The sequence below is a fragment of the Gracilinanus agilis genome, chromosome 6 (assembly GCF_016433145.1).
Source record: "Gracilinanus agilis isolate LMUSP501 chromosome 6, AgileGrace, whole genome shotgun sequence".
In the NCBI taxonomy this organism is placed as follows: domain Eukaryota; kingdom Metazoa; phylum Chordata; class Mammalia; order Didelphimorphia; family Didelphidae; genus Gracilinanus; species Gracilinanus agilis.
In genome coordinates, this window is record NC_058135.1 from 203,207,787 (window position 1) to 203,232,765 (window position 24,979).

General features: G+C 36.6%; 1 protein-coding gene across 1 annotated transcript in view; it reads left to right on the forward strand.

The window, feature by feature from the left end:
- The window catches only part of PROM1 (prominin 1), a 144,605-nt gene that overhangs the window by 84,538 nt on the left and 35,088 nt on the right, over positions 1-24,979 (forward strand). Inside the window, exons 6-8 of the mRNA XM_044681509.1 lie at positions 11,470-11,590; positions 14,201-14,264; positions 16,506-16,595. Coding sequence (XP_044537444.1) covers positions 11,470-11,590; positions 14,201-14,264; positions 16,506-16,595 — 275 coding nt within the window. The remainder of the gene's footprint in view (positions 1-11,469; positions 11,591-14,200; positions 14,265-16,505; positions 16,596-24,979) is intronic.

Genomic DNA, 24,979 nt, shown 5'->3' on the forward strand with positions numbered 1-24,979 from the left:
CTATTGTTCTGTGGGAAATGATGAGTAAGGTGATTTTAGGAAAAAAGCCAACAACATGGCAGTACCTCAATGAGCTGGTGCAAAGTGAAGTGAGAAGAACTGGGAGATCATCATGTACAGTAACAGCAATGTTGTAATAATGATCAACTCTAAAGAGCTTGGCTACTCTGAAGAATGTACTGATCCAAGACAATTCCAGAGGACTCATGATGAAAAAATTCTATCCACCTCCAGAGGGAGAACTGGTGGGTCTGGAGTGCAAATTGAAGTTTAATTTTCTCACATCATTTTATTTATTTTTCTTGCTTTTGGAGGGGATTATGGAAATATGTATTTTGGCATGACTTCACATGTATAATTGTTATATTGCTTGCTATCTCAGTGGGTGAGGAAATGGGTGGGATGCAGGGTGAGAATTTGAAATTCAAAATTTGAAAAGAAAAGAATGTTAAAAATAAATAACAAATTAAATATATTTTAAACTATTGCAAAATAAAAACTTCATGGATGGGCCAGTCTAGAACAAAAATATATATTATTAATATTAGTTAAAAACTGTTCAGTATCAGTAAAAAATAAAGCAAAATTATTGGTTTTGCTAATGAAAAGTTAGAACCCTAATTTTCAGTTTAATTATAAATTCTGTTATCTTTTCTCACTGTGGAAAAGGGCTAAGTTTTATCTTGTGCTTGGTGTTCCTCAGCAAGTTTTGGAGTTAGAATAGATTAAAAGCACATAGTGTAGCATCATTTGGGGGATCTGAATTCTCTTCACACTTGATGCTTAAGGCAGTCTGTGATAAAGAGTCAGTGGTAACACCAGATGCCTCACTGTCAATTCTTCCTCTGAAGTGTCCTTAGGAATGAACAGCTCCTGGAGCTGTGGGGGATCCAACCACCTCCCTTGCTATGAAAAAAAATGTCAATTAAAGCCAAAATACTTGTCATCCCCAGCAAGGAGCCCTGAGCATTTCCTGTAAGTCATGGAATTCAGCTTCATTTGGAGACATATGGTAGAGTGTTGCTGATTCTGTAGATGTGTCCTTACTAATCAGCTGTAACTGAGAAAGTGTCATTCTGAAAAGCCTAGAAATAGGTTGGCTTTCCCAAAATCTTTTTTTTTAACATTTTGTTTTAGATAAATAACAGCTGACTGTTTCATTCCTGCTTAATATATTTGAGATAATTGTGAGAGCATGTTTTACTGGATATCTTTATAGTTAGATACATATCTACATATAAATATATGCATAAAATAATGACCCATTTATTTGCAAAAAGTTTGCTTTTATTTCCTATTTGGGACTTTTCTTCTCCTGGAATTCAAACCTATATTGGTCATATCTCATAGACATTCTTTCCTAACTGGCTGAATTATTTACATCATATTTAAAATGTCAAAATATATAAAATTTATAAACCTGTTAAAGCCCTAAAACCAGAAATATGCTTGACTTCCATTCATGCAAATAATGGAGGCTAAATTTATCTTCCTTTTTTTCTTTTGCTCTTGAGAACTCATTAGCATCAAACATTCAGAGGAATTTTTTTTTTTTGGTCTACAGGATTCTTTTATTGTGTGACTTGAGTCTCAGCTGACTTATTAGCTATGATAGTTTTTCCCTACTCCAGCCTCCAATCAGAATTTAACCTCCATGTAATTTGACCAACAATTCTTAACTGTTTGTTGTATACAGAGTACTGTGCTTAGGAACAAAGGGAGACATGTTCCTCCCTTCCAGAAGTCCACTATCTAGTAAAAAAGGATAGGTACACAAATATTTAAGGCATTAAGTGCCTCATTGATTAACTGATTGATTGAGGAGATGAAGAAAGATGAAGAAAGGGAGTAGAATTTGTTGGGTCTTTTAAAGTGGTCGTAGAAAGCCTATAATCAAGGATTGGGGTGGGAAAGGAGAATCAGGCAATTCAGGCATAGAGAATGATGAGAACATAGACATTGAAGAGAGAAGGTGTAGGGTGTAAAAAGTCATATCCAAGTGGCTTCATTTGGACAGAGAATAGGGTGCAAAGAGGCAGTGTTTGGTACTAAGGGAAGAGTGTAGCAATCAGAACTGGGTTTGAATTTTGGTTTTTCTTTCCCCTTACCTGTGTGATCTTGGGAGAGTGACCTATTTTGGGCTTCAACTATTAAGTGAGTGAATTGGACTAGACGCTATTTTTTTTAATTTAAACATTTATTAATATTCATTTTTAACATGGTTACATGATTAAGACGCTATTTTAAATAATGCATATATTCACATAAATGTATGTATATGCATATATATAACGACTACATGTTTGAGATTTTATGTATCATTTTAGGGTTTGGAAAACCTTTTGTATATATTATTTCATTTGATCTTCGCAATCCCTTCTGTGAAGGAAATACTATAGATATCCTCATTTTTGTCATTTAGTTTTTCAATCATGTCTGATTCTTTGTGATCCCATTTGGGGTTTTCTTGGCAAAAAATACTAGACTTGTCATTTCCTTTTCCAGCTCATTTTACATATGAGGAAACTGAGGTAAACAGTCTTAAGTGACTTGCCCAGGGTCACACAACTAGTAAGTGTCTTGAGGCCAGATTTGAACTCAAGAAGATGGGTCTTTTAACTCCAGAACCAGCACTATATCCACCATACCACCAGGCTGCCCTTTTCTATTTTATAGGTGAGCAAATGGAATAAAATGGTTACAGTGATTTGGCTGGGGTCGATGGCACTACTGATAAGTGCCTGAGTCAGGATTCCCATCTTTGAATTCAGTGCTTTCTCCACTGCATTCCACCGTCTCTCTCTAAAAATGTGGACTATGATCTATTCAAGCTTGACCTTTGAGGTCTTTTCCACTATTAATTCATCCCAACAGTCCCTTTTTACTTCTTTTTTGTGTTTAGGTACAGGTCGGGGAAGCCACTATAAATATTAAAATTTGTATCCTTCCCTTTTGAATCCCTCATAGTCCTCATAAGAATTTATTCAAGTGTCCATTGACCAGTATTTAATCACTCCAGGTTTTATAAGCAAGACTAAAAGATGAGGACTAAAGGAAAAGCAAGATTTCTTCAGTGAAATTAGATAGAAGAAATCAACTAGAAAGGTGAAATGAAAGTGGATATGCATAAAGGACATTCCAGATGCCCTGATGTTATAAAGAAGGAAAATAGACATGTGGAATAGGGGATGATACAGAGTGAGCATTGAAGAAAACATCTTGGTGCAATTAGAAAAAACCTCAAAGCTATTGGGTCCCTCCTTCCACTCCCCTTCCAGGTGCCTTCTCCAGCAGTTCTTTATGAATAAAGTCTATATTTTTTGTTTTGTTTTTAGTGTTTGTTTTTTTGAGTTTCATCTTTGTACCAACACTGTACATCATAGTGTTTGGTAAAATAGCAGGTATTTTCATAAGTCCTAATCGAATTGAATGAGACAGATTCTAGTACTGTGGGTTTTAGTTCTAGCTCTACAACTGATGAGCTGTGGCCCCATCACTTACTTTTTCCTTTCTGAGCCTCAGGTTCTTCATCTTTAAAATGAGAGGTTTACAATAGATGATATCCAGCTATTTTCCAACAACCAAAGGAGTGTAGTGACAGAGCCAGCTCTTACTGATGTTTCAGTTGTCAGTTTGAGCATTTGCACCTCAACAATCAGTAAACATTAGAAATCAGGGCTTGGTTTACTGTTTTGTTGATTGTCTAGACGTAAGAAAGTAATAGCAAAAATGTTAATAATGCAGATTAAATTTAAAAGTGTGCCATGAATAAGCAGAAATAAATAAATGTGTGTGTGTGTATTTATTTATGGAGAGCCTTCCTTCTCCTTTTGATCAAAACAAAAACCAAAAACTGTGATATCTAAAATGGGAATTGTACCACCTACCAATTCTGCAGAGTTTTGAGGAAAATCCCTTATAAAAGTTAATATGTTATAATGTGAATACTTACTTCAGTTAATCAGAATCACTGGGCCTCCGTTTCTTTATTTGTAAAATAAAAATGAGGGCAATGTGATACGGCAATATTGGACTGAGATTGAAATAAGGAAAACTTTGGTTCAGGTCCTAATACTTCTTTTAATTTTTTAATATATCCCCCCAATCACATGTAAAAATAATTTGTAACATTCTTTAAAAATTTTTTTGAGTTCCAGATTCTCTTCCTCCCTCCCACTCATCTTCTCTCTTTTTCTCACCCTTCCCTATACCTAAGACAAGAAGCAGTCTTATATAGAGTTAGATCCTATTGTTTCCAACAATTGCCTGTGATCACGGGCAACCTCTTAGTGTCCTTAGCAATTCTCTAAGACCCCAAATTAAAGAAGAGTTGCCAGTGGCGAATAATATTTCTATACCATCTTCACACTAATAAAAAACAAACCTAACAAAAAAATTTAAAATAAAGAGTACCTGACAGCATAATCTTTAATAGCCTTTTGAGTCCTAATAATAAAACATTGAATCAATAATAATTGAGTCCTAATAATAATCTCAAATAATTGAATTTATACTACTTGAAGAAGTATTTCAGCGACTTGGTACATTTTCAAAAACAATACTTTTTAACTTAACAGAGCTTTTATTTTTTAAAAGCTCAGAACTCTTAGTTCACTCCATTATCTAATTCAACAAGAGGATATTAAATCCAAGTTCAGGGTCCTCTCCTACCTATTACATTTGAAAGAAATGGATTGGTAATTTCATGGTGAGAATCCTGGTCCAGTTTTTCTTTTCTCTTTCCTTTTCTTTCTTTTTTATAAAAATGAGCAGGTAGTAGGGAAGAAATATTTTACACTTGGGAAGCTTCTATCTTGGCCTCTCTTTGTTTGAGCCCTTTCCCAGTTGCAGATGTCGAAAGAGCTAGAATTCCACCAGATTGGTATGGCTAACATCTGCTCATGTAATCTGTCCGGTCGTCACTAAAAGGTACAATATCTACCCTTCTCTGAGTTGACTATTTAAACAGATGTACTTGTCTTTATTATATTCTAGAAAATGTCAAGTTCTACCTCACTCTTCTCCCACCCCCTGTTTCCTTTTAATCATTGCATTTTTACAAAGCTTTTTTTTAAGTGAAGAAAAACCAGATATTCCCTTGACTTGTCCAAATTACTAAGCTGAATGAGGTTTCCAGATCTGAGTAAAGAAAATGAGTTTTGGTAACTTAACATCAGTGACATTTGAATCTTGATCCTTTTCAGACTGAGTTCATCCTTTTTTAAAAAAAATCCTTTCCTTCCATCTTAGAATCAACATTGCATATTGGTTCCAAGGCAGAAGAATTGTAAGAGGTAGGCAACGGAGGGTTAAGTGGCTTGCCCATGGTCACAAAGCTAGGAAGTATCTGAAGCCAGATTTGAACCCAGGCCCTCTCATCTCTGGGTCTGGCTCTCAGTCCACTGAGCCCCTAGCTGCCCAGAAATGAATTCATTCTTGAGAGAATACAATTACTGATTCTGGTTTGGTAAATGTAATCACCTAGGGCTAGAGAAATAGCAGCCCTAGAAAGTTAAAAGCTTTTATGAGCTTAGGTTCAAGGATTAGTCATTCTGTCCACATAGATATGTAGGTAGGTAAGTAGGTGGCACAGTGGATAAAGTGCTGGACCTGAAGTCAAGAAGACTCATCTTCCTTAGTTCTAATATCACCTCAGATATTTACTAGCTATGTGGCCCATGGCAAGTCACTTAACCTTGTTTGCCTCAATTTCCTCATCTGTAAAATAAACTGGAGAAGGAAATGGTAAATTTACTCTAGTATCTTTGCCAAGAAAATCCCAAATGGTGTCAAGAAGAATCAGATATGAACAATTAAAAAAGAAAAAGTAGATAGATATCCATTTATAGACAAATATCTCAATTTTTTGTTTGTATTCCCAGTGCTAAGTACATAATGCTTAAGAAACACTTTAAAATGTATTAATGAATAAATATAGATATTTAGTTATGGATATGAATATAGCTATAGCTGTCTCTCACAACATAGATATGTTATGTCACCACAATAATCTGGTGGAGTTATATAGTGCCAATACACACACACACACACACACACACACACACACACACACACACACACACACACACACACACACACACACCTCTTGATCCAATAGGAGAGTGAAACTTTCCCTTATTATTTTTTCAAACCCGCTCTGCTCCATAATTCATCAAACATCATTCTTATTTTTGTTAGACGTGTGGGTTTCCTAATTTATTACCACATCATTAGGATTCTGAGATTGTGAAAAAGCCCTCTTTTAGAGTGCTTTATGAGATTTGGAGGTTTTCCTTGTCAACAGTGGCTATTTGGAAAACCAAATCTGACTCTAAATTCTTGCTTTCCTAATGAACTGAAGCAAGTTTTCCATAATGAGCAATTCCTTTTAAGGAATGAAAGGCTCACCTTTGAGGTTCTTTCTTTCCTAAGTACCCCATCAAAGGACAATGTGGATTTTGCAGAGACAATAAGAAATGAATTTTGAATCAACAATGAGTTAACTCTTATTGATGATGCATTATAGTTTAGTGCAGTGGTTCCCATACTTTTTTGGCCTACCATCCCCTTTCCAGAAAAAATATTACTTAGCCCCCTGGAAATTAATTTTTTTTAAATTTTAATAGCAATTAATAGGAAAGATAAATGCACCTGTGGTCATCACTGTCTCCTTAGATCACTGCAGCATCCACTAGGGGGTGGTAGCACCCACTTTGGGAATTACTGGTTAAGTGGATAGAAAGAAGACCTGCAATCTGGTCTTCTAGACACATATTGGTCCTGTGATACCAGGCAAATCACTTAATCTTTCCATGCTCTTGGCAGTTCTCTTTAAGATTCTCCCTTGTAGAAAAAATGTGGACATGGACCTGTAGAAGGAGTTTCCTCTCCCAAGAGTTCCCTATGCTAATAAAACACCAGGTCTTGTGCATGTCCCCTGTGGGATCTTAGGAGAAAGTTGTCCTCAAATTGTTTTTAATGTTTTGAATTTTTAAAAAAAGTTTTATTGGTGTAAATATCAAGTCATTTCTGGATAGAAGGACACAATGCCTCTTCCTTCCATTTCTTTACCCTAAATTGAACTTTTATGATGAGTGAAAAGACAGTTAAGCAAAGATAGGTATCCACTACAAGGACTATATGACAACATATGTAACATATTTAATTTCTCATCTCTGTCCTGAGAGGCAGGAGATATTTTTAATTATTTTTTCCTCTCTAAGACCAAAATTAGTTGTTATAATTATCCAAAGGTTAGCTCCCTTCTGTATTCTTTCCATTGACATTATTCTAGCCATTGTGTATATGTTTCTGTTTATTTCACTGTGAATGACTGTGTTAATTAATATTTTTGTGTCGTGAACAATGCCCCCTCCTCAACAGCCTGGTAAAGCTCACAGACCTATTTTCTAAGAAAAATTGGATTAAAATTTAAAATTGATAATTAAAAACATTTAATTATGTAAAATTAAATGCATAAGGAATTAAATGGAAACCAATTATAGTTAAAACATTTTTTAAACCAATGTCAGATTAAGAGCTCTTAGGAAGATTTTCTAATTTCTTTGTGGATAATAATATTTCATTCCTTCATATGTGTATGTGTGCATATATATATATGTATATGCACACATATATAAATAAAAGAACATTGAGTTTGTTTCTAGTTCTTTGTTACCACAAAAGTAATGCTTGAAATGGGTGATAATGTGAAGGATAGTATGATGATGATGGTAAATGTGAGTCACCAGGGGCCTGGGAGCCAGTAACTAAACTAGCAGGAGATAAGGAGCTAGATGTTATCAGTGATAAACAGGCTCAGCTGCGGTGCCCAGTCAATCTCCACTGCCAGCTCCTTTAAGGTGATGAATGGGTGGCCCCTCCCTGCTGAAGTAACTGCTTTCGTATGGGGTAAGAGCAGAACCCAGCAGAAAATGAGGCTCAGCTTCCTGGTTATAATGGAAGCTTAGCTTCCACTACTCAGTAACCTCAACTTATTAATATTCTCTCCTCTCCTCAGTCTCTTTAGTGTAGGTAATGATGAAGGAATTACAGGTACTCACAGATTTAGGCTAAGGGATTTACTTAAAACTGGAAAGGGAAAACTGAGGTAAGAGGGCTTAAGGTCTTGTGAAGCTGTTGCTAGGGGCAACTGGCAAGTGTTGGCAATGGACTTAGAAGGTGGTAAGGTCAGGGTGAAGGAACCAGCCCTCAGCCAGAGATAACTTGACATTGCCCGGATGTTATTTGATCCATCAGCTAAACAGATGAAGTGTTGATCTGTTCGAGGGTTGTCCCTAACTACTAGGATACTCTAACCTAAGTCCTGCCCACGTTCCACAACTCAACCTCCCTTCAACCACCCTTCAACCTCCCGGGGTCCCCAAGGGGAAGTCAGGGGTAGCTGGGTGTCTGGGTGAGGTCAAGGAAATCAGAATCTCAAGGTTGGGTTTGCAGGGCCTTAAATAGTCACAGTCCAACTGTCAGCTGGCACATGGGTGGCACCTGCCAGGCCAGAGTTCCATTCTGCTAACTGACAGGCTTGCCTAGGGTAATATTGCAAAGGAATCTTGCATTACATACTTTATAAAATGTCACTCTTTTAAAAAGTTAAAGCTTAAGAGTATTAAGTGTACTTTTATATGTACATTTGAAAAATTGATTTCCCTTGAAATGCTTGCATTTCAGAGAAATAAAAAGTAGAGAGAGCAGCCTCTTCTGTCAAAACAACATTAAGTCTGGTTACCCTTGATAATAGCTTCTGATTCAAAGTAGTATTAAAAAGTCCTTTTGTCAAAGTGGGAAGAAAATAGATAATTACGATTTTCTGATTTTAAAAAATAATTTGCTATTTAGTTAGTACAGTAAAATCTATTTGACAATATGAACAGAAAATGCAACATCTTTATCTTGTTCACTTGATAAGTCACTGCCTTTGAATTATCCGTTTGGCTTCATACCCACAGACTTATATACAGAGTGATCAGGATTCTGCCTACACCATTCAAGAAACATATTTCAGTTACTGTAAATGTCTAAGCCTTTCATCTCGAGCCCTGTGTTACACTGTAAATTACTTGAAGGCAGGGATTATATCATTGTGATGTTTTTAATCTCCAGTGCCTTACAAGAGGCAGGCACTTCAACAGTATGATTGAGGTAGATGGTTCAAATAGAAATTTCATGATATCTTAAAATTTGATCTGAGATTAGCATCAACGGTGCCATTCACTTGTATGGTATCTATTTCTCATTCTGTTGTTTTATCTTAATTGAATTCATTTGGAATCAGCTGGGACTTATACGTGTCTAGCACTCAATATGCAACAGCTGGGCTCCTTTTCTGATTGTTAGTCTTCATATGTAGGAGTTAAAACAATTTATTGAGAAAAAAGGAAGGAGGCAGCCCATGCCTTCCATATAAATGACTGCCCAAGAAGAACCCATTATAAGAAATCCACTTTCCTCCCTGCAGCAGCACCCCCTCTGCTCTAGATACTAGGATCCCTCCCCAGTAATCCTTCCCTACCTCCCAATTCTTGGGGGCTTACTGTGGGTCAAGAGGGAAATGTTTGGTGGTAAGGCTGACCTGAATCAAAAGAGATACAGGTGGAAACAAAAATGGATCTGAAGCACCAACACCTTGGTTCGTGTCCTAGCTTCATTAGAAAAATCTAAGGGCTCTTCCACATCTAAAATCAGATGGAGAGTAGAGAGAAGGAAGTGCAGTCTTCAGGGCTATTGTTAACCTCCTGCAATGGAGAAATCCCCATTCTAAGCCTGGAGCACAAGCAGACAAGAAGAATCAAGGATCCCAACATCACCAGCCACATAAGGGCAAATTGGGGTTTTGCTCTTCCAACCTGAGAATACAAAAGCATTTTTCCCTAGTAGAAGCAGTGCCATATGGGATCAGAAGTTCTATGTTTCTGGTAACTATGGTTACCAGATTATTTCCAGAACTTCAAATACCTTCTGGATGAAAAACATCTTTGTTTGGCTTATCTGGAAACCTTAGGACCATAGAGCATTGTTTTTTTAATTGAGAAATCAACATTTCAGAACAAAATATTTGCTAATTAACTTTTGTAGCCCAACCCTTGTGTGAGGTGATAGATAATTCCTGTCAACTTAATGCAAATATCAACAATTGCTTTTGTCCCCCCCCCAAAAAAAAAAGGAAATTTTTGGCCTGGACACTTGGAAAAACAAATTCTCACTGGTAATCTTTGAGTGCCTCAAAGGGGGAGCACACCTTCCAATTGAATTCCATTGGGCAAGATTCCCATACTAAAGATGAATAGAAGAACATGTCATTGGTAGTTTTGTGAAATTGTATTTAGTTCCATATCTCCACCTAGTGGCTGAATGAACTTCTGGAATTAAAAATGAACCCATGACTTAAAGAAGAGTTGACATTTAAAAGATGTTTTGAGATCTTTGCAAGAACATAGAATCATAGTTTAGAACTGGGAGGAATCCCAAAGGCTTTGTCCAACATTATCATTTTTCACAGATGAAGCCCATTGGGATTAAGTAACTTTTTAAGGACACTAGTGTCAGAAGCAGGATTTGAACCGAGGTTCTCTTGTCATTTCACTAAATGACCTTGAGTCATTGTGAAAAATAATGGCCAAATACATTTACGTCAATAAATTACTACGGGCTGATTCATTATTTTTTTTTTTGCTTGTGTCTTACTCTGTGACCTTGTGGACCATAGCTTGGCAAAGATAATGGAGTATTTGCCATTTTCTTCTCCAGGGAATAAAGGTGTACAGAATCACACAGCCTCTAAGAGTCTGAGGCTGGATTTGAATTTAGGTCTCTTTGATTCCACGTCCAGAGTTCTATCCACAGAATCACCTGGTTGCTTCAAATTCATAATGGACTTTAAAAAGTCAATTTAAGATGTTTAAATAATATCTTGTAAACATATTTGATTCCTTTTTTAAAAAAGAAACCACATTTGACAATTTCATGGCATGGGAGCCACTTCCTATAAAAGATGCGGGTTAACATGATTTATCATTTGATGAAACACATTTATCAGACATCTACATAATGGGAAATACTTTGAGGTGCAAAGGTGAAGGAAGACATGCTCTCTGCCTTCAGAGAACATAAGGTCTTGGGGGGAAAATGTGTAGTTTGAGGCAGGATTTGGGGGGTAGCGGGAGATAAGAAGGAAAGAGAGAGAGAAAGAGGGGGAAATGGCTTTCATGAGAGTATTCCATTTAATTCTCTGGACCACAGATCAGCAGTAGAACTACCATGAACTCTGTTCCAGAAGCCTTGTAAAGGCTTACAGGAGGGTGGGGAGAAATCTGCCTCCTCTTTATGACTGTAGAAAGAGTTTGGGGTCCCTGAAGAACCAGGATGACTAGACCATATTGACTGTTTCATGTCTGTATCTGCCAGAGAATCCCCCATCATGCCATCAACATCTCTCTTTTCTTGTCTCTACAGTCTTGGTGTTCTGTGTGCTTTTGTCGCAAACCAGCACCTCACTACCCAAGTTCGAGGAGCCCGGAGGCTATTAAACAGTAATTTTAAAGACATGAGAGCTCTTCTGACTGATATTCCAATGGTAACAATATAATTTCTTAGTATAAGATGATGAAATCCTGCTTTTGAATGATTTTATAACTTTTGTGAGGGGAAGTAATGACTTTAAAAAAAAAAAAACCTTCCATTTTAGAATCGATATTGTGTATTGGTTCCAAGGCAGAAGAGCGGTAAGGGCTAGGCAGTGGGGGGTTAAGTGACTTGCCCAGGGTCATGCAGCTAGGAAGTGTTTAAGGCAAAATTTGAACCCAAGACCTCTCATCTCTAGGTCTGGCTCTTCATCCATTGAGCCACTTGGCTGCCCCTAGACACAGTGACTTTTTAAAAGTGGGAGTTTGGTCTAATGGGAAGAACATTGGATATGAAATCAGAAAATCTCATTTTGAAAGCGAATTTTACCCATCTATGTGACTGTGGACACATTTCTTAATTTCCCTGGGCCCCAGGCTGATCATTTGTAAAATGGGAATAATAGTAATTGTTCTACTTCACAGAGTAGTGAAGGAAAGTGTGCTATCCAGTATGTCCCAAAAAGCTGGTGTCATTTCAAACTTTTAATATCTTTGGCCTGCACTAAGTTTTCTGGGACATCCTGGGAAATGTGGTTTGCTATTATGATGAATCAAACGATTTCGGTCTTAGGGCAGTGATGGGCAACCTTTTGAGCTTGGTATGTCAAAATTTGCCAAAAAACCAAGCATAACTCTGGTGGCATGTCACTTCGAGAAAAAAAACCACCATAATTTCATGATATTTATAGTTTATAATAAAAATGTATAATTGTAATATATAACTGTATTTAATAAACCAAAATAGGTAAATTAATATAGGTAGAATTGTCATTTATAGTGCACAGAGTGTCTACACTACACTACAGCAAATGTTTCATCCTCGGCATGTGGCCCCACTTCTCTGTATGTGCCTGCATGCAGCTGTGTGTCATTAAAAATGGCTACACATGTGACACACATGTCATAGGTTTGCCATCACCGTCTTAGGGTAAGCCTGTGGTTTAAGTAGGGTAGATGATGTCTTCTGCTGTTTCTGGGTTTTCTTACTCTTTTACAAGAAAGATATCACAGCAGAGTAAGGAATAATGCATGAATAACCCCCGAGGATGGGGCAGCTAGGTGGCACAGTGGAAGAGAGCCCCAGGTCTGGAGTCAGGAGGACCTGAGTTCAAATGTGACCTCAGATTCTTATTAGCTGGGAGACCCTGGGCAAGTCACTTAACCCTGTATTCCTTGGTCTTCTCATCTATAAAATGAGCTGGAGAAGGAAATGGCAAACCACTCTGGTATCCTTGCCAAGAAAATTCCAAATGGTGTCATGAAGAGGCAAACATGACCGAAACAATAACCACCTTGAGCCTTGGTTTTATCCTCTACACAATGTGAGGCAGCATGGTGTGGTAGGAAGAGCCCTAGATTTGAGAGTCACAGGAATTAGTAGGTTCAGTTCCCAGCTTTGTGGCTTACCTACTTGGGTTATCTACTTACCTACTTCTCCAGGCTTCATGCTCCTAACTTGTAAAATGAGGGTTTGGGGACTGGTCTTTTGGACTTCTTAGGTCCCAAATCCTGGTAACTAGTCCTCACATTTGCACTTCCTGCCTCCCATGATTGCTGTGATAAATGGTCTTTTTAAATCAATTGTGAAGCACTTTGAGTGATGAGCTAGGATAGCAATGTCTATGTAGGTGGTGGGGGCAGAGCCAATAATAAAACTCTAGCCGGTAGCATTGGATTGTCTCTTTTAGATTCCCCAATATCCTGGGGACCTGGAAAAATTCTGTCCAGTGAGATTACTGCTCACTTAACATCCAAGACTATCATGTCCTAACAACAATGAATATTAAACATTCCATTGGATTTTGAGAAGCCATTTAATAGAGAGAGTCTAGATATTGTTTGGAACAGAGGGCCAGGGGAGATGAATTTTATTTCTAGTTATTGTTATCTAAATTTCTTAATCCTGTTAATAAGGACTACAATATTTTCTACTTACTATCCTGCTACTTGAACCATTTTTAAGATTCTTATGTGATTTATTATAAAACTTTATCACATAAAAAACTAAATGCAAGTTAAGTCTATCTAAATTTATTTCTCTTTTGCTAAAAGCATAGATACTGGGCAGAACTTCAAATCAGTCAATAAGCATTTATTTGGGCAGCTAGATAGCCCATCGGGCCTGGAGTCCAGAGGACCTGGGTTCACATCTTGCTTTAGACACTTTTTAGCTGTGTGACCCTGAGTGAGTCACTTAATCCCATTTGCCTAGCCCTTACCCTTTTGTCTTTTTTTTGTCTTAGAGTTGTTGCTAAGAGAGAAAGTTAGTTTTTTTTTTTAAAATAAGTATTTATTAAGGACTTTCTGTGGGCCAGGCACTGGGCTAAGCAATGAGAAAGAAAGACAAAATTGAAATGCTTGCCTTTATGGAGATTACCTTATAAAGGAGAGATACCATGCACATGCAAGACATATATAAAATGAATACAAGGTAGTTTGGAGAAAATATTTACTAATACCTTCATGTAGAAGGTGACACTTTGGTAGGTAAGAGATATCTGTGCCATTTTTTGAATTTTTATGAGCAATGTTTAATCTTTTTCTGTATTTTTTGTTTTTAGCAAATTGATTATCTATTAAACCAATATGATGCGCCAAAGAATAGAGCACTGTTAGATCTTAATAGTAAGTAATTTTTATAGCCATTTCATTTATTATTTCTTTATAAGTCTGGAAAATGTCTCATAAAGCATAGTAAGTCCAATCTAATTCACACTATAATTATATTCAACATAAATCAGTATTCCTTTGGGTCCAAGTTCTCATTCATATTGGTTTTTCTTTCAATGATACAGGCCCCAAAACTACATATATAATTGTATATTTTATGCAACTATCATCTTTTAAATTTGCTGCAGGGTCATATCTCATTAGTGTGTTAGTTATCGTTCTAATTTTATGTGTGCATATGAGAGAGAGAGAGAGAGAGAGAGAGAGAGAGAGAGAGAGAGAGAGAGAGAGAGATCAGAAACTCCCCTACCTTATCTCTATCTTTTATGCAACTTTATCTTAGAGAGTTGCCTAAAGTAATCGAAAGGATCTTGAATTCAGTTTGTACAAATGGATAGGACTTGAACCCAAGACTTTGATTTGAACCCTAACTTCCAGATTAACTCTCTCCATTTATCCCTGCTGCCTCCATCCTAGAAGTGCCAGTCAGGATGGGGTTGGACAGACAGGGGCATATCTATGAAATAGAAAGGTTGAATTAGATCATCTCTGAAGTCCTTTCTGGTGCCAATAGTCTATGGTTCTAAGTTTGAAAGAGCTAGAGTTTATTCCAAGTGTAAACTATATACATTCTAATATTCTTTCAAAATCAATTATAATTTTGCCTTTTTATTTTCTTTATAGTCATTGATCATGGTGTTTTATCACAGTGTGGTCAGTTCTTTCTGGAGCACTGGTGACTTTAAGGCAGAGGAAGCCTTTACTGTTTCTGGGTTTCTGGGTTGCTATTCCTGCCAAAGAAGAGAATATATGATGGGAGAAACTGCTCTCAATTTGTGTCTTTTGGTGGTTCTGATCCTTCCCAACCTCTGAAAAGACCTTTGCGTTAAAATTCATTTAAATTTTTACATTTAAAAATGCATTAAGTTGCATTAAAATCCATGGCATTAGTAAGCAAAACATTAAAAAAAAAGTTGGATTTTGTTCACCCATCAGTGATTGAATACAGATGATAATGCAGCAAATTGTGGTAGGCTTGGTTGTTAACTTGATTAAGCTGGACTGTGGAGGTCCTAAATCTGAATACTCTCAAATCTCTGTAGTTCAGATTAATTTTGGAGAGAGCAAATATGAATTACTAGGAAGAAACACTTAATTATAATGTTTTGAAATAGAAATAACCATTTTAATATTTTAATTCATTTCACCCAGGATTTATTAAGATTTTACTGCGTACTAGTCCCTGGGGTAATTCAAACATTTTCTAATATTTATATTTCAAATACATATAATCAACTGATTGCCAACCAGACTTTTCTAGATAGAAGCCTCCTGACCTTCTTCAATGAATAGAAAAAGCCTCATTTTAAGTTAACATTCTGTAGATTAACAGTCACTCTGCAGAGTCCTTTTTAAAAAAGTTTATTCCTATAAATGAGTGCTTCCTATAATTTTCTAGATATCACAAATTGATGTGGGAAACCCATTCTGCTAATGGAATTTCATGTTTGGCTTTGGCCAAACTAATTCAAGCTATCACAGATTTTAAGTGAGAGGTTTCTAATTCCTGGAGATTTATTTATATTTTTTCCTTCTCCCCCAATCTTTTTTCTCTTTTCTTTAATTGTATAGTTTAGAACAATAATTATTTTTCTAAATTATACATATGTACACACACACACACACATACTTGTAGTTGCCATTACAAACACTTTAGATACATGCCAAAAACACACCTTTTCATAGCACCAAAGGCTCAAATCTTTTCAATTCAATGTGTAGTAAAGAGGGACCATGCGTGTATTCTTTAATCCAGTGGTTCCCAAACTTTTTTGGCCTACCGCCCCCTTTCCAGAAAAAATATTACTTAGCCCCCTGGAAATTAATTTTTTTATTTTAATAGCAATTAATAGGAAAGATAAATGCACTTGTGGCCATCACCACCTCTCTGGATCACTGCAGCACCCACCAGGGGGCAGTGGCGCCCACTTTGGGAATCACTGCTTTAATCATACCTGTGTTTACCAAAGGAAAAAAAAACCTTAAGGCTCTGATTTGTCTAGAATTCAGCCTATTTCCCATTGAGGATCTTAAGTAAAGGTTTCTTCAAGTGTGTCTGTCACACCCTCAATGGAACGATAAGGAAATGCACAGAACCTTTTTCCCTCATGGTCATTTTGGTTTCTTTTATCGCAGATATCGGACCATTGCTTGGCGGTCGAGTTCGAGATCAATTAGGAAAACGAGTCCTTCCAGCTCTTGATGCAGTTCTAACTATGGCAGGAGGTAAGAGCCATGTTGTGTATTACTACTAACTAGTCATAACGGAGTCAAATATACAAATGACACGGCGAGTGGAGAGTGTTTAGTGTTTGGGATGCTTTCTACTGATGTGGTCCCTCTTTCGTAACCAGGTCTCCTGTGTCCTGATGGGTGCAGGAAGGGCTGTTTTTGTGGCCACAGGATAGGAGAAAACATATGACTTCAGATAGCAATTTCACTTTGATACCATCAACAACTTAAAATTGTGTATTAGCATCTTCCACATTTATTTAAAGTACAATGAAAGGATAGAGAGCCAGGCATGGAGATGGGAGGTCCTAGGTTCTAATCTGGCTTCAGACACTTAACCCCCATTGCCTTATCCTTTACCCGTTGGAACCAATATATATAGTATTGATTCTAAGACAGATGAAAAGAGTTGAAAAAAATTAAAATAAAAAAAATCAAGTGCATTGAAGAGGAATTTTATAAGAGGTAGCTTCTACCATCTGCTTTAATCTCTAGGTATTCAGTTGTTTCAGTCATGTCTAAATCTGTAACCCATTTGGGGTTTTCTTGGCAAAGATACTTAGAGTGGTTTGACATTGCCTTTTTTAGCTCATTTTACAGATGAGGAAATTGAGATAAAAAGATTAAGTGATCACACAGCTCATAAATGTTTGAGGCTGGATTTGAACTCCCAAAGATGAGTCTTCTTAACTCCAGATCTTGCCCTCTAGCCACCTGCTCACTTAGCTAATATTTATAGGAATAAATATAAATAAACATTTATAGAAATGTTTCACTCTATATTGCTTTTCAAACTTTCTCTTAATTTTGTTCTTATATGATTATATTTTTCTTTTTGATCTGGCCTGATGATTTTATTTGTGTTGAGAATGCCTGTTATATAAATACTTTTTCCTTTGCTATAAATCCTAGAACTTCAGTTAGAAAGAATTTTGGAGACCGTCTACGGTGACCTTCTTTTACAGATGAGGAAACTGAGGTTTAGGGAGGTAAAATGTTAGACTAGAAACTGCTGGTAATCTGTAATCTTAAGGGAGCTCCCTGGGATGAAATGAGCTGGGAAAGGACTTGCTCATGATCCCAGAGCTAGTACATGCCAGAAATAGGATTTACAATCTCCTTTCCTTGACTCCAAAATGATCTCTCTCTCCTTGATGCCACCTTAACTCTTATACTATTTATAACATCATTACATATAATGTGATGAATATAAATAACTTATACTATTCATGGCAAATGCCTTAGGCATACTCCTGAAATGATATATCAATGTAATGGTTAAAACTAGAATCATTATTTTTATATTCCTGGAACTTAATATTTAGAAGAATCCTGTATAAAGTCTTTTTTTATTAAATTAATATTAATACAAAATTTTTCATTTTAATTAATTAATAATTCCATGTTTAATATTAAATTATTTATTTGCTTCCTTTTGTCACTGTAGAGTCACTCATTAGCTTCTGTATTTAAGTTTAGATTTTCCCATATGAGCTTATTTCAATTATATGGAGATGCTTTCAGCGTCGTAGGCTTTGAGGGTATTATTCGTTCAGCTAATAATTCCTGAGCCCCCGCCTTAGTTGATGCAGACCCCTGTGCCAGAGGCTGGGAGAGATAGATACAGAGAGATAAGACAAGAGGGTCTCTGCCCTTATGAAGCGTATAGACTAGTAGAGGGGAAAATAAGAAACAAACACAGATAATCATACATGCTTACACGATACGTGTATGAGAGACCTGAAATGTGCTCTGTTAGGTCTGCAAGGGAAGGTCATTACTGAATGGAACATTTAGGAAGATTTGTTGAAAGGAATAGCATTTAAATAAAGCTCTAAAAGACCCATAGATCTTCAGCAGGGGAGATTAGAAGAGAGGGCATTCTGGACTTCTTGGTTTTAGGTGGCTGCTGTTGAATTGATGAGCTTTTGGACAAACCAAAGGAAAAACAGATTTTTCAAAAATGTTTTTAAATCCATCCCTTGGCCAGACTGGGTAAATCATGTAACTGCACTAGGCGGTAATCAATTAGGGGATTGAAGTCAAGAATCTCTAATGTCTCATAATTCCACATCTATGAAAGGTAAGGTAGTGGCGCAATGTGTAGAGCTCCGACTCTGGAGTCAGGTGAGTTTAAATCTGGCCTCAGATACTTACTAGCTGTGTGACTTTATGCGAGTCACTTTGCCCTGTTTGCCTCAGTTTCCTTATCTGTAAAATGAGCTAGAGAAAGAAATGATAAACCACTTCAGTATCTCTGCCAAGAAAATCCCAAATAGGGTAACAAGGAGTTGGGCACAACTGAAATGACTGAATAATAAATGAAAATTTAAAAGTTTCATTTTTGAAATGGGACTCTTAAATTTATAGACTCTCAGGCTTCAAGAGGGGTGAATTGCTTCCTGATATTTTTTCTATCAATGAGATGACAATACCCATACATTCAATCTCTGTTTTGTGTTTTTAAAAAAGAGTTGTGCTATTGCCCCCCATTTTAAGTCCATAAAATAAATCTCTGATTAAAATGTATCCTTTGACTTTTCAGTCTATTCAAAGTAGTTAAACTCTTCTGCTAGAAAATAAGAAAAATTTGAGCAAGTGTTGGAATTGGAATCAGAACCTGTGTTCCATAGCTGCTTGTTCACATGGTTTGATGGGGATATGATTGGGGATGTAGACTGTAAACGATCACCCTAGTGCAAATACTAATAATATGGAAATAGGTCTTGATCAATGACACATGCAAAACCCAGTGGAATTGCTCATTGGCTACAAGAGGGAGGTAGGAGGAGGGGAGGGAAAGAACATGATTCATATAACTATGGGAAAATATTCTAAATTAATTAATTAAATAAACTTAAAAAAAATAAAGAACCTGGGTTCAAGATCTTTCCTTGGCTAACTTAGTTAGCTATGTGACTTTGGGAAAGTCACTTAACCTCTCTTGGACCTCATTTTGTCATATATAAGAGAAGTCCTTTGTAGTTCTAGGTTCAAACTGCAAGCACAGTTCACCAATAACAGGAAGTAATATTTTTAAGGATTGGTTGGTTTCTTAGTTTTATTGATCTTAATGTCTTAGAAACACTTCGCTCCTTATACAAATTAGAATTAAATGAGATTAAAATCAGGACAAAAGTTGGTTTTGGTTTTGATTTTTGTTTTTCCTGAGAAGGTATTTTTTTCTATGCCCTTTTCCTTTTCTTCAATCAATTGGCATTATTGATTGATAGGCTAGGAATACAAAGATAAGTTGTACATTTATAAATATACACACAATATAGCCAGATTAAACACAAAATCATTTTGCTGAGGGTGGGAGTGGGAAGCACTAGTATCTTGGGAGATTGTGAAAAGCCTCATGTAAGAGGGGATCCTTGAGCCTAAGCTTTGATGGAAACTAAAGTATCCAACAGATGGAGATAGGAGGGAGAGCATTCCAGGATTGGAGAGAGCTGACTGGTATGGTGTTGTGTGGTGGGAGATGGAATACTCTGTGTATTGAATAATAATAAGGTCAATTTGCCTAGATGTTAGAGCCAGTAAAGGAGAGGGGGGAACACACACACACACACACACACACACACACACACACACACACACACAGAGTTCTGAATTCATTTAGCAGGTATTGCATGTGTGATATCCTTAGGTACAATCCAGTTTAATAGAATGGAATGGAATCTTAATGTCGTCTTTGGAAGTAGGATGCATTGCATTGGGAATTTGAATTCTTGACCATCAGCCAGCAGTTTGATTTTTTTTTTCCCTTTCTGGGTCTGGAATTTCCTCATCTGTCAAAGGACTGGGTTTGATTTCAAGGGCCCTGAGGCTTCTTTTTAACTCTGTGATTCCGTGAAGTCTGTGAAATACACATTAAAGCAGATAACGAGCTTCAGAGAAAAGCAAGATTCCCAAGTATGCATTTCAGCAATGGTGATTTCTCTGAATTGATGGACTAAATTGTTTAATCTTTAATATGAGATATCTTTTTTTTTCTCTTAGAGTGTCTTTTATTCACCTTATTCTATTTAAGCTTCTTATAACCAGTCAATTTAATTTAATTTTTACATTAAATGATAATTGCCTTATTTTAGCAATTTATAGTAATTATTCTTTGGAGTCCTATAATGTAGCCTTGTGCATTGCTAAGTGATGATGGTCTCATCAGAGGCAGCCTAGCACCTTGGAAGTATCACTTACAGGAGGATAAAGACACCAGAGCTTTAGTCCTGTTGTAACTGAGACTAATAAACTGAATGACCATGGATAGTTGACTTCACTTATATGATCCTTGCTTTCTACTGCTGCAAAATGGGGGTAGGGAAGGGGATTAATCAGATATTCTCTGGTGCCTTCATATTCAAAATTCTAAGCTTCTATTTCAAAAGAGAACACATACATTGAAATCTAGGCAGTGTTTACTTTCTGCATAAGACACATTCTCTGTTTCCCCTTCTCTCTTTCTCTTTGCACCCTCTTTCTAGTTCACTCTTTCCTTTCTTTCTCATTTTCTCTTTTCCCCTCTTTTTCCCCTCGTATTCTCTCTCTTCCCCTTTATCTCTTTCCCTCTTTCCTTCCCCTCTTCTCTCTCCTTCCTGTATATGTAGATATATGTATGTATATGTATATTTTAGATAGTTTAAAATTTCATTTATTTATTTCTTCGTTACATTAAATCCCTCCCTCCTGCCCTCCAATTAAAATGTATATATATATATATATATATATATATATTTAACTCTTAAATTCTCTTTTATAATCAATACTAAGTATCACTTCCAAGGCAAAAGAGCAGTAAGGGCTAGGCAATTGGGAGCAAAGAGACTTGCCCAGGGTCACACAGCTAAGAAGTGTTTGAGGACAGATTTGAACCCAGGACCTCCCATCTCTAGGTCTGATTCTCAATCCACTGAGCCACTTAGAGAAGCAATCATTTGACAGAAAGATATATGCATGCATAAAACTATGTCTTGCATATTTTTATTTATTGGCACTTTCTCTGGAGATGGGCATATACAAGTTATTCTTCAAACAATATTTCTGTTGCTGTTTATAATGTTCTTTTGGTTCTATTTATTTCACTCTTCATCATTTCATGTACATATTTCCAGGTTTTTTAAAAAAATTAACTTGTTTGTCATTCCTTGTGACTCAGAAGTATTCCATCACAATCATATGCCACAGCTTGTTTAGTCCATCCCCAATGGATGGGCATCCCTTCAATTTCCAGTTCTTTGTCACCACCAAGGGAGCTGCTATGGATACTTAGAACAAAGAGGTTCTTTTCCTTTTTCCCTGATCACCTTAAGAAATAAACCTAATTGTGGCATTGCTGGGTCAAAACACTGTTTTATAATTCTGTGTGTAATTCCAGATTACTCTCCAAAATAGCAGATCATTTTACAGTTCCATCAGTGGTGTACGAGTGCCCTTATTTTTCCACATTCCCTCCAACATTTGTCATTTTGCCCTTTTCATTTTAGCTAATCTGATAAGCGAGATAATATCTCAGAGGTGTTTTGATTTGCATTTCTATAATCACTAATGATTTATTGCAGTTTTTCATATAGTTATATATAGCTTTACATGCCATTTCATTTGGCCCTTACAATAGCCCTGCTATTATAATCCTTGTTTAAAAGAGGAAAAAATAGGCTGCAGGAGGCTCAGTGATGTTATTCAGAGTTACACAGCTATTATGTGTACGAGGTGAGATTTGAAACATCCTTGGATAAAGGAGCATAGTGACTGGAGATAATATATTTTTAAATTTAAATTTGTAAATGTTGATAAAGAAATCCTCCTTGTACTTCTAGAGTTATAGGTTTTGGGTTTTTTTTTTCCTATCAGCATAAATAAGTAAAACTTACTATCCCCGAATTATAAAATGAGAAGATTGAACTAGATAACCTTTGAGGTCCCTTCTAGTTCTGATTTTATGATCCTTTCCTCTCATTACCAGAACTTAGAATAAATTTATTAAGGAGAAAATATTGACAGTGATGAGATTTCAAGTGAATTTGGAGTATTTAAGAGTGTCGGTCAAGTTTCCTTCACGAGATTTTCTCTGTGAATAGCCTTTCCTGAAAAGTAGGATGGGGAGGAGACATGAAGATTTGTTGTTGTTGGATCATGTCTGACTCTACTTGACACCATTTGGGATTTTCTTGGCAAAGATACTAGCATGGTGTGCCGTTTCCTTCTTTAGCTTATTTTATAGATGAGGAAATAGAGGCCAACAGAGTGAAGTGATTCGTCGAAGATCACATAGCTAGGAAGTGTCTGAAGCCGGATTTGAACCCAGGAAGATGGATCTTTGTGACCACACGTCCAGCACCCTATCTGGCTGCCCCCATATGTCTGAGAGATTGAAAAGTGCATCATGCACTGGGCTCAGGAAGCCTTGAGTTAAAATAGAAAATCGAACCTAAAACCTTTAGCATACTATGTTCTAGTTGACGTTCAGACACTTGCAGAGTTTTATTTCTATGACTGGGTGGTGGGTCTAGAATAGTGATAAAAATTGTATGTATTGTATGTTGCATGTGTTGCTGGTGGGGTCAGGATGGGTCTGTGAATAATGTTCTAGTTTAGAAAAAAGACGCTTGCAAGTATGTATTATTTACTGCCTTGGGGGACCACATGAGATATGAAGGGGAATGTTGGTCACGCACCTGAAATGTCTCAGATCTGATTACATCCATGCTCTATGGTCTTTGTCCAGATCATCCTATTTTCCTCATTATCCATCATTCTTTTGCTTTTTTTTTAACTTGTAGTCAAAGTGGAAAGGGCCACCAAAGGTAAAAAATTAAAAACCCAAACCCTAAGTTAAAATGTGTGCTATGTGGTGTGGAGTCTATATTCTAGTACTCTGTTCCTCATCTTGGTGTATTTTATCCTCGTGTGTGCCTAGTGTTATCTGTGCTGTGTTTTATTGGGGTGGGGTGGGTAATACAATGAAGTCTTGACCATTGGTGCTTATGGCATGGGTGGCCTCAAGCCCCAGGGAAAAGGCTCTTTGGAACAGAATTCTGGGTTAAGTATTGGACTGAGTTCATGAAAAGCCCATGTAGCTGGCAATGGTGAGTCCTTCTAATTCATTCTCTAGTGTCCAAACAAAATTATGCCTCAGTTACCCAAGAAGGAGCTTCCCAGGAATAATGTTTGATACTATCACATGGATTATATAAAGAAAACTGCCATTTCTGTAGCACTTTTAAAGTTTAGAAATCGGTTCCTTCAGAATAACCCAACAAGATAGGTAATGCAAGTATTACTGTCCTCATTTGATACACGAGGGTCACTGAGGCCCCAAGAGATGAAGCAACTTTCCCAGGGTCACACAGCTAGCAAATGGCAGAGCTCACATTCACATCTGGGGCTTCTGATTGCAAATCCAACAGGAATTCCCTCTGCATCGATTGAAAGAGTTCTTGGTTTGGAGTCAAGAGACCTGACCCTGCTTCAGGGGCTTACTAGCATATTAAGTTAATAAATGCTTTCTATGTTTATCTGATTTACTAGCTGCATAACCTTGGGCAAGTCAATCAAGTTCCCTGAAGCTCAGTGTCCTCATCTTTAAAATGGGGATAATAATGCTTATGTTGCCTCCTTTTATGGGATTGTTGTAAGAAAAGTACTCTTTAAAATTAAAAGTATTATAGAAATGTGAATTATTAAGCAATCACAATTCACATTTCTATAATACTTTTAATTTTAAAGAGTACTTTTCCCAAGATATAGCCCCCTACTCAGCGTAACATGGTGCCACCAAGTTTGCTCAGAATATAGGTGTTAGCTTTCTTTCACAAGCTGAACATTTTAACAGGTTTCCATCGTATTCTTTGGCTTTGCCTCAACATCTCTCATGGAAGGCCATATAACTACCACTCTTGGGACCAATTCCTGGTGGTTGAAAAATACAGTTTTACTTGAATTTTTAGTTACAATAATTTTTTTGTTTGAATTCCAAATTCATCAAAAGTTGATTTTTTATTTTTTTACCAATTACATGTAATGACAAAAAAAATGACTTAAAAAGGGGAATCTTAACTGGGGTAATTGAGTTTATTCTTTTTTAATAAGTAGTTTATTCTTTAAAAAAAGAAAGGAAAACTTTTTAAAATAGTATTTTTTAATTAGAAATTAGTTACTATACTTTCAAGTTGCCCATTTTCTCCTGGTCATCATAGAGTTGTACTGGAAACCTTTTTCTACACTCTATATTTGCCTGATGAGTCAAATTTAAACAGATCTCAAAAGAAGAGAAAATTGGATAGATTATAACTGCAATATTATTACATCTACTACTATAGTGAAACCGAATGAGCCTCAACAAGTAGCACCATGAATCTCCAGGCTCTTTGAAGAGT